Source organism: Martes martes (assembly GCF_963455335.1).
Source record: "Martes martes genome assembly, chromosome: 16".
Classification (NCBI taxonomy): domain Eukaryota; kingdom Metazoa; phylum Chordata; class Mammalia; order Carnivora; family Mustelidae; genus Martes; species Martes martes.
In genome coordinates, this window is record NC_137904.1 from 20,527,156 (window position 1) to 20,539,893 (window position 12,738).

A 12,738-nucleotide genomic window follows, 5' to 3' on the forward strand; every position below is an offset into this window, starting at 1 on the left:
GGAGCAGACCACGACGAAGGCGCACAGGCAGCCGGGCCGGGCCGGGCCACGGGGAGAGCGGCCGTCGGGAAGCGGGCTGGAGGCCGGGCGGGCAGCGGGCAGCTGCCGAGCTGCGGAGCGACATGGTGCTGCTCAAGGAGTAGTGAGTGTCCGGCGGGCCGTGCGGAAGCGAGGAGGAAGGGAGAGTCGGCGATGACGACCAGGGAGCTTGATGGCCTGACGGAGGGGATGCAGTGGCCGGACGGGACCCGAGGGGATGGAGAGCAATGGATGGGCTGTTGGGCGGCCCAGCAGGGGCTGAGGGGACTGTGAGGGCCGGACAGGGCCTGAGGTGGAGCCAACGGGGATAGAGAGATACGGACAGCTCCTGCGGTGGGGCCTGAGGAACCGTGAGGGCCGAATAGGCCTGTGAGGAGAGGCTAAGGGGACAATGAGGGCTGCACAGGGCCTGAGATGGGGTCAAGGGGACAGTGAGAGCCAACAGGGCATGAAGAGGGGCTGAGGGGATGGAGATGTGGGGCGGCCCTACGGTGGGGCTGAGGGACGGAGGGGCCCGCCAGAACTGCTGGAGTGGCTGAGGGGACTGGCGGGAGAAGGAGGAGTAGGCTTCAGGGACCAAGGAGCAGTTAGACAGCTTCAGGAATGGGTCTGAGATGATGGGGAGGAGTGTGAGGGGAACCTGGAGTATGAGGAGTGGCTGCCTTAGGCATCGGGGGACGGATTGGATTTAGTGCACCTAGGAAAAGGAGCAGGGAGTTAGGGCCAGGCTTGGGTGACAGAGGAAGGGTCTAGAAAGATAGCAGAGGGGACTTGGTGGCATGACGTGGTGCCCAGGTGGTAGGTGCAGAGGAGGAGGTACTTGGAAAGAAGCTTAGGATGTTTGCTTGGGACTTGGGGACACTTGGGTGAGGAATCCAGAAAATATCGGGGAGGAACTGATTTGTGGGAATTAGAGTGATGGAGAGGGCTGGGTTGTTAACAGGGTAGAGGGAATATGTTTGTGAATATATATAATAAATATATATATTGGAATGGGGTGTGGGGGACAGGGGCATCCTGCCTCTAGAGCATTCTTAGTCTTGGTGCAAAGAGAGAGAGAAATTGCTTTGAGAATTGAGAAGGTTCCCATAAAACCATTAATTGATGAAAGACAGTGAAGGGTGAGGGAGTTTTTGAGTAGTGACTGGGCTGGGAAACTAGTGACTTCTGGTAGGTGTTGCAGGGAGATAGGCTTGGTCCTGAAATCTAGGGGATTAGATGATAGAGTGGGATGTTTAAATTGCTAAATCTTTCAAACACTAGCTGACTGATCACTGAAGCTCATGACTTCAAGTAAACATTTCAAGACTTTTTTTTCCCCCAAAGAGGAGAGATTGAGTGTGTATGTGCAGAATTTACAGTGAAGCTGCTTTGCTAGAGGGGAGGGCAAGTGGGCAGCATTGGCTCAGAAGCCCAGAAGTCCAGAAGTAGGAGATGTCACAGTAGAGAGCAACTGGTAGAACTCAGTTGGTACCCAGGCGGGTGTGTGGAGGGCACATTGGTGTCCATTTCGTCGCTGAAGGCACTTTGCCCCATTCCATCTGGCTTGCTCCTTGGAGGTGTTTAGGACATTTAGGACACAGTGTGAACTTTGGATAACAAAGGGAGCAGAGACCCAGGTGTCATCCCAGCTTGAAACTTCATCTGAACAGCATTATTTTGAAGCCCCTCCACTTCTGGTTCTTGATATCCAGGATGATGTTGATGCAGAGCTTGGAGCTTTATATGGTGAGGAGGAGGAACCTTGGGATCCCAACAGGAGGAAGGAGTGGTACACTTTGGATTTTATTATTTATTTTTAAGGTATTTTTAAAAAAGATTTTATTTATTTATTTGAGAGAGAGAGAGAGAGGCAGGGGTGGGGGGTGAGAGGGAGAGAGAGAATCTCAATCAGACTCTGTGCTGAGCACAGAGCCTGATGCGGGACTCGATCACAGGACTCCAAGATCATGACCTGAGCCGGTATCAAGAGTTGGATGCTCAACTGACTGAGCTACCCAGGTGCCCCAGCACTTTGGATTTTAGTCTTGACCGTCCAGATGACAGGCTTTTCCCATTCTCCTGATCTTTTTTTTCCTGTTCCCAAATGGATCCTAGAGTCTATAGAAACTTGTAGTTCTATGAAGGTCAGTCAGGAAAGGGACCTTCAGAAGAGATCTGAGTGAGTCTTGAAGAAAGGTCCTTCCTTCCCATTCTTTGTTCTTCTACCCTTGAAGCCTGCCAGGGAAGGGTCCAAGGTGCTGGGGATGCAGAGCCTGCTCGGCATCTGCGTTTCCTTCCTGCCTGACTTGTGCTCCGTGTGTGCATCCTGGGGCAGGGGACAGGGAGGGGGGCATCCGAGCCACTTAGCCGTGGCTGAAGCGCTGCAGCTCTGGGAAGGGTGGAAGTGAAGGTCACAGTGCAGTGAGCACAGCTCCAGTCTCAGCCCAGCACTGCCCCTGTGGCCCTATCCTTTGGAATTGCACTCTATTGCTGCTGAAGTGGTTTTGCTCCTAAGGAGCCAGGGACAAATGTCTGGGTGTGCGGCTGTCATGTAAGCAACCTCAGAGCGTCCTCTCAGGAATTGGCTGATGCTTGTCTCTTCGCTGTGGGGGAGACTTGGTGCCCACCAAGGGCCTAAAGTTTTCCCTGTTGGTTTTTCTGACACTTCCTCTAACAGGATTCTCCTTGATTTGATTTCTGCAAACTCTTGGATGTGATCTTTACTGCTGTTCTTGAAGATAAAAGGCATATTGTTTTCTAGGAAGTTTCTTCTGAGGGTGCAGAAATAGTGGCCTCCCAGTTGAAAGTGTTTTTCTACACTGTTGACTTTTTCTAATGGGAGGAGGGCCTTCGTGGCAGCATCCAATAACCTGCAGGATTTGTGTTATTGGAATCATTCTGGTGGGGGGTGGTTAGCAGGCAGTAAGGACTCGAAGCCCATCTTGGTTTCCCTGCTACTTTTCTGCTCTGTGCCTTGCATTTAGTGTGGTGTTTTTCTCAGACCCCTGTGTGCTTCTTGCTACCTGGGGGAGCTTCGTGGATTTAGAAAATACTGAGTGGAGTGTTTACCAGCCTGGAACATGGATCTGAGTTGTCGGAACCACTGCATAGGAAGGACAACATAGCAGCTCGTGCTTCACCAAGCGTGCAAGGTGCAGAAGGCTTCAGTGGGGCCCAGCTAAGGTTTGGGAACTGAGAAGCTAAGCTCGGGAGCTGGCATGATGTGTATGAATACGACCAAGTGGTTTTGACTCAACTCAGACTTCATGGCTTTGAACTGGGGCTTGACTCTTGCTCTGCCACCAGCTCTCATATGTCTGTGGAATTCCAACTGGTGTGGGACCTTGCTGGCCATGGCTTTTCTGTTGGGTTCCTGGTGGTACCTCCACCAATGGGTGTTCGTTGAAATGGAGAAGAAAAAGAAAGCAGTCAATTGGGGAGCCTTTGGACAGCCTCTGGAGGTCAGGGCACAAGTAGAGTGTCTGCTCTTGGTGGCTTTGTGACAGTAGCTTGTATTGCAATGCACTGGCCCAGAGCAGAGATAGTTGGTGCATGCTCTTAGCGTGATTAAGCTTCGAAGGAGCATGACCCCATCCTAGCCTTCCACCTCGAGGGCTATTGTTAGGAGATGGGGCCCATAGAGATGAAATCCCCAGGGCCTGATTCTTCAGGTCTCTCTGACTCCTCATTGTGGCTTCAGAGTTTGCAGGGACAGGCCCTTGTTTTGCTGGGAAGGATGTTAGTGGGGGAGAGGGAGAAAAGGACAGTTCCGAATGTGAGTCAGAGGCCCGGGAAGTAGCTGGTAGAGGGACAGGTTTGCACTGAATCATAGGGACCTGAAGGGCATAGATGATCCTGCCTCAGAGCACTCAGGGGGCCATTCTCTGCTGGGTTTTTGACAGTGAGTATATGTCACGTGTAACGAAACATTTAATAGTGTTCTAAGATGATGCTGTAAGAACCTTGGGCTGCATTCAGAGCCTGAAGTTGATACTGTTTTCCCTCTCTTGTAGTCGAGTCATCCTGCCTGTGTCTGTAGATGAGGTAAGTTCTTTTTCTTCCTTTTTATTCATAGTTGTGTGTAATTGCTTGTGACTTTTGGCTAAGTTGGGCTCCAAGTGGCGCACACTCTTTGTGTGGTTTTTCATGGTTGTTCTAACTTAGAGATAATCAGTACTTGATGAGAATTTTCCTGGTGCCACTTTCTGTCGAAGGAAGGCACTTATTTATTTATTTTTTTATATCTGCAGCCTACCTTAAGCTGTTGGCCTTTGGGGACTTTGACCAGAGACCAAAGGAGCCCCTTTTACCTGCTAGGACTGTACCCATTTGGGGACATTTTATTGAGGGGATTGAGTGTGTGAGGGGATTTCTGGGACCTCCATGACACAGCTGGGAAGTGTGCATGGCTCTCTCTGTTGTGCAACAAACTAGTAGGGCAGGAAATCTCCGAGGCCCTCCCTAGCCACATTCTAGGTGATTACTGGGAAGACCAAGGCCAGAATCCTTTTACAGAGGGCAGGGAATAGCAAATGGGCTTGGCTTGCCCTCTGTCCTTTTATAGTGTTAGGCCCCATGTTCCTGTATATGGGGACCTGGCAGCATTTGCCACCAGAAGGTGCATAGGCCACGCTGACTCAGAATAGTCCCTTGGACAGCAGAAAACTGTCATAGAGCCTCCCTCATCCCACCCTTTCTTTGAACTTCCTCCACTCTCCTCTCCTGGTGCAGCCTGTTCTTTGCACACACACACACACACACACTCACACACACTCACACACACACACACACCTAGCTTCCAGCCAGGCTCCAGTTTGGGTGAAGTTTTTCAGCCAGTGTGGTGACCTCAGTCATCGTCTTTCCTGTGGTGTCAGCATGAAGCTCCTGTGATAACTTACACTCTGTTCCAAATATGAAATGGACCTTTGAAAAATGAAATCAGGCCAACAGAGCCTGCAGCACACCTTAGATGAGACAAATATCTGAGCTTTCTAACCCCAAAAGGGGTGGGCAGGCACTGGATACCTGGAGGATTGCCTCCTGTGATGGGTTACACATCTGGTAAGAGCTGTGAAGATCTGGGGGAAGGAGCCTGAGGCAGGCCTTGAACATGCTCTGAGAGTTTTGGGTGAGGGGCATAAGGCAAATGAGACTGGGAATCTTGGGAAAGGGCCTGGAAAGGAGAGGCGTTGCCGTCCCTGGAGACACCTGACATGGACCTGGGCCCTGGGAACCCTGTGCTTAGGCTGACAGGTGTTGTCTTGGTGGGAGGGGGGGTTCCTGTTAACCCACCTCCTTTGGAGGGGGCCTTGCTGTCTTTGGGAAAAATAAGAAGTGGTGATTTTCCAAACCAGGAGGTCAAGCAGGAAGGCCCAGCATGTCCCTTGCCCTACAACTCCCCTCTTGGGGGTCCAGTAGCTCTCTCTCTGCTGTACATGGTAATCCCACCCCCCAGGTCAGGAAGATGTCTCCCAAAACTCAGGAGTACCTCAGTGTGCATTTCGGGGTGAAATGGACATTTCACAGGGAGTATCTTGAGTGAACAAGGATGGAAATGCTTCTGTGATGTGGGGCCAATCCAGGAGAGCCAGCAGTGTTCAGGAGCAGTATTGGCTGCTCTGCAGGAAGCCTGGAGATTACTTATGATGGGGCCAGGCATGGAGGAAAAGAGGAACTCACCTTGAGAGCATCTGCAGTTGGCAGTTTGTTTACAGTATTGAGGAAGTGACGGGGAGGGGTGAACAGAGCCTAGAGGGTAAGCAGAAGCTTGGGAAGAAGGCACTGGTTAGGATTCATTTTTCTGCCTGGGAATGGTCTACCTGTTCTCAGCTAGAAGTCACTGATGAGAAAGCAAGTGCATGTCCCGGGTAGGGGGAAGTAGGTGCTGCTTTTCCAAGACTTTTTATTTTTAAGTAATCTCTACACCCACCTTGGGGCTTGAACTTAAAACCCTGAGATCAAGAGTTGCACGCTCCACTGATTGAGCCAGTTTGCACCCCGGAGCTGCTTTTCTGATGGCTTGAACCTTAGTTCCAGAAGATCAGAAAATCTTGAATGGGGAAGCCAAAGAAGAAACAAGTAATGATCAGCCTTTTCAGTCTTTATCGATAGCCCCTTCCTGACTAGTGGTTCCCATGGGAACAGCCCAGCATCAGTGACTGTGGGATTCACTTCGTAATCGAAGGCCTTGATTTGAGGCCCTCAGGGCTGGCTTTCTTGCTTTCTTTCCTTCCTTCCTTCCTTCCTTTTAACATCTATCTATTTATTTATTTATTTAATCTCAACACCTAATTGTGGGGTTCGAAATCGTGACCTTGAGATCAAGAGTTGCATGCTTTTCCCACTGAGCCGGCCCAGTTCCCCTCCTCAGGGCTTTCTGATGTAGGCTGGGAAGGAGAAGAAAGAGAAAAGAGAAGGCCATGGCTTTATAACCATCCTGATGGTCTGAGTCAATATTTTGGGGTGGAATTAGCTTCTGTCTGGCAGAAGCCTTTGGCCTAATAGGGCATAGGGCTTCTAGGCATTTGGCTGCAGAGCGAGAAAGTCCGGGCTGTTTGACAAGGGTGTGTCCACCAGTGCTTCCTGGCTTATGTAGGCCCACCCTCTTCCATGTGCCCAGAGCTGGTTTACTTCCCATTTCCAGAGACGTGTGGTACCATCCCCCTGTGTACCCTGGCCCGACAGGGTCACGTGGGTGGGACCAAGAGCTGTGCTGTTTTTCGTGATGATGTTCCTGGGCTCCCACTCCTAGTGATAGGGTCTCTTTTTCTCTTAGCTGAGTGTTTTAGTTCTTTGGGACAAGGGCAGGCATCATTGTCCTAGGCCTGAGGAGGCTGCAATCCCCATCTTGTCTCCTTAGGGCTCTTTATCTGATATAATGATCTGACCCCCAGCCCCATCTCAGTGTGGCTGCTTTCTGCTTTCCCAGGGTATGGAGCCCCTGTGCCAAAAGTGTCCCTCACTTGGAGCTTAGGGAGGCCAGCCTTACTTAACCCCTTTGGATTAACAAAACTGCCTTCACTTGTCTCATTGGGATTAAAGGATCAGAATATCAAGAGAGATTAACGGAGGAAGATGCCAGCCCAGCAGACTGATCCTCTTAGAGCTTGCCCTCTGATTCCTGCATCTGATGAGGAACCAAATGAAGGGGATTAGTCTCTGCCTGGGTGCGCGCACACACACACACACACACACACACACCCCCCAACCAATCAAACAGCAGCACCAGCCGACAACCCAGTCCCCTCCACTGGGCCCTTTCTTCAGCCTGCCCTCTAGGATTGCTGAGTCAGTGGTTAGGTGTTCTTATGACTCTTCTCTAAAACACAACTAACATTCCTTCTTAGGATCCCCTTGCTTAGCCAGACCCTGACCCACTTGTTAGGGTTTTTGTCTCTCCTCAGCGCCAAGGGCTGGACTTGGAAAGGCATAGAGACAGCTTGGTGTTCCCTGGGGACATCGAGGCAGCACTGATGTTGCTTAGGATTAGCAAGGTCAAGGTGACAGGCTCCCGCCCAGATGTTCCTCTCTATGGGATTAACTGAGCCTGGGCCTTTCCTTGACATTTTGTGCCGGGTGTTTACTTTGGAAGTTAGGGCTCCTTCAGTTTTATGGTGAAGAGTGAATTGTCCCGGCGAGTGCTGCGTCCCCTTTTGGACTTTGCCCAGAAATTTCCCTGCAGCGCTTGTGAAGCTGCCCAGGAAAGCAGGCATCTGAGTTTGAGGTGCAGCAGCCCCGGAAGCTGCCGTTCCCTTTGCTCTTGCAGACTGTGGTGTCAGCGGTGCTGCCCAGAGGTACAGCCTCTCTGGTTCCATCTCAAAAGGAGAAAAACCCTTGTCTGTCCCTCCCAGGAGTCCCAGGAGTTTGGGGAGGGGAACGTGGAGGGTGAGGAAAAACCTTTACACCCCCAGTGTCATCCAGTCCCTTTTTTTCTCATACTCTCTAAACTTGTTCTTGGTGGCACTGCTGGTGACAGGGAAAATGCATCCTTTGGTGTAGATGTAACTTCCTGCATTAACTGTTGCTGTTCATTCTTTTTGTCTTGTTTTCTCCACCGAACAGCTTCCCTCCAAGAGCAGGGAGTAGAAGGACCTGGGCAGAGCTCAGGTCATCGGTCCTAACACTGAGTTGTCCTGAGGGGGTTAGAGAAGGCAAGTAATCTTGACCGGTGACTTGCCAGGATGGCCTATGACCCAAATAAAAGAAAACTAGGTCCTTGCCATCTAGTAAGTGCCAACGCAGAGGGTGCACTTGTCAAATTGGGATTAAAGGTACATACTGTGGGGTAGGAATCTGTGTTATCCATAATGGGAAATAGAGCACTTGCTTCAGCCCTGCCAGGATTGTGGAAAGCATCTGGAGGTTTGGTTGCCTGCAAGAATGTTCTTGGAGCTGCTGGCAGGGGGACGAGCTGCACAACACTGGAGAAAAAAATAAGTCGATGAGCCAGTTTACAGCAGAGATTGTGGATTTCACAGAGCAACTTTCTTTAACAAGAAGTCATGTGTTAGGATCTGTTTAAATGAATGGGATAAAGAGAATTCTAGCAGCCAACCCGGATCTGGTTTTAGGGTCTTAATACCAGAGGCAGATTCAGAGGAAAGGCTACTTTGGACCCTATATTCTGTATTCTCTAGATAGTGGTGTGAGGTTAAGTATATTCACCTGCCTCCTTAAGCCTTGATGGAGGATGTAAACATGGGAGGGAGGAAATTAAATGCGTCTGATAGCTAAGGAGAGGCCACAGAGCTGTGTTTGTAGTTGCTGTGGATAGATTTGGGCAAGGTCCCACGTTGGAACTGCAGAACGGGGGGGAGGGGGGGGCGCATGGTGGTGGGAAGGTGGATCCCAGAGTGGTCCCATTGAACAGTTGCTGGCAACTGGATTGTGTGTGCCTGGTGAGAATTCTGCCCTGACAGTAACTCCTGTGTCTCTGTGTCCTTTAGTATCAAGTAGGGCAGCTGTATTCTGTGGCCGAGGCCAGCAAAAATGAAACAGGGGGTGGAGAAGGCGTGGAGGTCCTGGTGAACGAGCCCTATGAGAAGGACGGTGAGAAAGGCCAGTACACACACAAGATCTACCACTTACAGAGGTATGTGGCCGAGCAGCCAAGCCAGAAGGCAGCCAGGTATTGAAGTGGAGATCATGGATAATGGGGGGTGTTTCCGGGTTATTAGCTGATTGCTCAGGTTGCTTCACCTGTGAGAGTGGGTGTGTGTGGCACTTCTTTGCTCACTTAAAGGGTTTTTATTTCTTACTTTATTACTATTTTTTTAAACACTTGTCCCAACCAGGCTCCTAGTCCCCAGAGATGGTGGTGTTTAGTTTCTAGTTGTTTGTGAGTTTAGGGGGGTGTGTGTGTGTGTGTATGTAAGTGGGTGTTCCATTTTCTTTATTCTCTGATGTACATGAGATCAGACTATGCATACTGTTCTTGACTTTGCTCCTATGTTACCTGCCATCATAGCTGCCTTCCACTGTCAGTGTATTCTGCCCTATTCTTTGAGAGGACGCCTGGCATTGTGCTGTACAGGTGTGCTGTGGCTCGTTTCCCCCGTCCTCCCCTGACGGATGTTTATAGTCATTTCCAGATGTTGACATACAGCATTCCGTACAATGCCTTGCACACAAATCTTGTGCTGTACTTATGTGTGTAAATTTGTAGTAGATGCTCCTAAACGTGAAATTGTGGGACAGGTAGTATTTTAAATTCTGATATTGTAAAATCAGTTACCAGAGAAATTTTGGTACTTCTCTGTGGATCAAGGGCATGAATATTTAAAAGTCTGATTTGTATCCCCAAATCCATAGCAAACCACGCAAATTTACTGAATATCTAATTGAAACAGTAATATTTCAGTAGACTATAAGCAGCATTGAAAGCCATAATAAACATAACACCAGCTTCAGGGCGCCTGGGTAGCTCAGTCGGTTAAGCATCTGCCTTCAGCTCAGATCATCATCCCAGCGTCCTCCGACTGAGTCCTACATTGGGCTCCTTGCTCAGAGGGGAGCCTGCTTCTCCCTCTGCCTGCAGCTCCCTCTGCTTGTACGCATTCTCTCTCTCTGACAAATAAATAAAATCTAAAAGACAAAAACGACAACAACAAAAACCATACACCAGCTTGAATGGAAGTTGAACCAAGCTAGTTTTAGAAACTATCCAGTACGGGAAAAAATAAACTTGATAAATCTTTTTTATCTGTGGTAAAACATACATACCACAAAATTCACCATTTTTACCATTTTCTTAAAGATTTATTTATTTGAGAGAGAGAGAGTGTGAGAGCAGAGTTGAGGGTGGGCAGAGAGAGAGAGAATCCTAAGCAGACTCTGTGCTGAGCGCCAAGCCCGCTAAGGGGCTTGATCCCAAGACCTCGAGATCACGACCTGAGTCAAAACCAATAGTTGGCTGACTGCGCCACCCAGGCAGCACCCCCCACTTTTTTTTTTCAACACCATTTTTAAGTTCAGTGACTGTAAGTACATTCACATTGCTGTGAAACGTAAACCAGGATCTTAATTTCTAGTCACTGAACTGACTAGAAATGAAACCAATTTCATTTTCATTTGGGAAAATCCCTGATTTAGCGTCATCTAGTGCCCTGGAGCTGTAGAAGTGCTCGGTGTAGAGGTCACGGATTTTGTGAGAGCTGGAACCAGGGAGAGGGCAGCACCGTGAAGTGGGGGTTGTCTCGCCATGATCCCATTTCCTTGCCATTGTGCTGTCTGCCCTCCGTGTCTCCTCTGCGTCCTCCTCCGTCCCTCCTCTGCGTTGACTGCCAGCCAGCCAGTCCCTACTGAGCCATTAGCAGCTGATTCGAATAAGGCTCAGGACATGCCTATCCCATAGTACATTTGGGGTTTTGTTAAAGAGCACTCTGCAAGCAGATGATGAGGTTGGTAGAAGGGGCCAGTTGGTTCCTTACCAGTCAGGTGGTCCAACCAAAGTGTCCGAGAGGAGGTCTGTACATGTGGGGGTGGAACTTGTCTTACCCTCTTCCTTTATTTTATTTTATTTCTTTAAAGTTTTTATTTATTTGACAGAGAGCACAAGCAGGCAGAGAGGCAGGCAGGGGGCGGGGGGGAACAGGCTCTTCGCTGAGCAGAGAGCCGGATGCGGGGCTTGATTTCAGGACCGGAGATCATGACCCGAGCCGAAGGCAGAGGCCTAACCCACTGAGCCACCCAGGCACCCCTACCCTCTTCCTTTAAAGAGAAGAGGTAAAACTCTGAGCTGCCACCACCACTCTTTACTTAAACCCAAAACCTTCAACTGCAAAAAACAAATCAAAACCAGCAGAGCCGAATGCCTTGAGCACCTCTCCTCATTAGGATCAAAGCCTTCCTGTCAGCCATCTAGCTGCTGCAGTCAGAAACATGGGTTCCCCACCCCCGCTTCCTCAACCCTCATATCAAGTCCTTTTGACTCCAACTCTTTCGGTACCTCCAGCGCTTCCGTTTCCTTCCATCATCTCTTGCATGGATTACTTCAGCAGCCTCCTGACTGCTCTCCCTGCTTTTCACTTCTCTGCACAACTTTGAGTGTTCTGTCTAAAGATAAATGTGGATGGTTTTCCTTGGGATCCTTGGGATCAAGTCCAGACTCCTTCACGTAACTTACAAGATCGTTTATGACCTAGCCTCTTTGTGTTCTCTTATATTCCCTGCCTCATAGCTTACACCAACTATTCCAAATTTATCTCCATTTCTCCCAGCTTTTCCCACCCCACTGCCATCCTTTTATTTAGCTCAGTCCTACTCATTCTCTACTCTGTGTGTTCATTTAATTCTTACTCTCCCTAAGGAGCCTCCCCACGTACCATACCGCCCACTCCACATTCTCCCTGTGCTCTGCCCCCCAGAGCCCAGTGCTCACCCACTGTGGTACACACTTAAAATGGTGCTGTCCTCTGCCTGGCTGGGTAGACTCCCTGCTAGAATGTAAGCTCGAGGAAGTCAGGAGCTATGTCTGTGTGATTTCTGTAGATCTCCTCATGCCTGGCACACAGGAAGACTTATTTTGAATGAGTGCGGCAATGAGTGAATGAATCTCAGAGGGTTGCCCTGAGTGTCTGGATTGGCTCTCTGCCGGGCTTAGCTCTTTCGTCTTAGGCCTCAGGCGCTTAAGCTGATGAGATTGTTGGAGCCTACTAAAGACTGTATAGATTACCAGTTAAGAACTAAGGAAGAGGAATAAATGCATCTTTAAAAAAAAAAAAAAAAAGGCTCATACTGTATGTGCTGTTCTGTAACCTGAGACAAAAAGAACTGAATGGAAGAAATATTTTGTCCTGGGAGGCAGATAGCCCTGAGACCCTCCTGGCCTCCCAGAACTGATGACAGCAGATCAGATCATCTTGGTCCCATATTCTCAGTCCAATAGCCAGTCACTGTGGCCCATAAACCTAGCCAGGTCCACTCAAAGGTATCCCATCCTTGGCAGCGTGTAGTAGAAGGCCCTGGGCCCGGTGAGCTCGGGAAAAATGGGTCATGATAATGTAAGGACTGATAAACCACGGCAGGTAAGCCAAGGGTTCCAGCTGCTGTCCTGTTCCCAATGGGTGGTAAGATGCTGGGGCAAGTTGTGGGTGGATGTTAGTAGGCAGCTGAGCTGGGGTATCAGGCTCCAACAGGTAGCTTCTCACACAGAGGAGTAACCTGCTTATCTCGTGGAGACTTGCTTGCCAACCCCGCTGAAGAAGCGGGAGCTATGGC

At 49.7% G+C, this 12,738-nt stretch overlaps 1 protein-coding gene across 1 annotated transcript in view; it reads left to right on the plus strand.

Moving 5' to 3' along the window:
* The window catches only part of PITPNA (phosphatidylinositol transfer protein alpha), a 38,877-nt gene continuing 26,139 nt past the window's right edge, over positions 1-12,738 (plus strand). Inside the window, exons 1-3 of the mRNA XM_080825814.1 lie at positions 1-142; positions 4,035-4,065; positions 8,967-9,112. Of these exons, the coding sequence (XP_080681940.1) occupies positions 123-142; positions 4,035-4,065; positions 8,967-9,112 (197 nt within the window). The 5' untranslated portion in view covers positions 1-122. The remainder of the gene's footprint in view (positions 143-4,034; positions 4,066-8,966; positions 9,113-12,738) is intronic.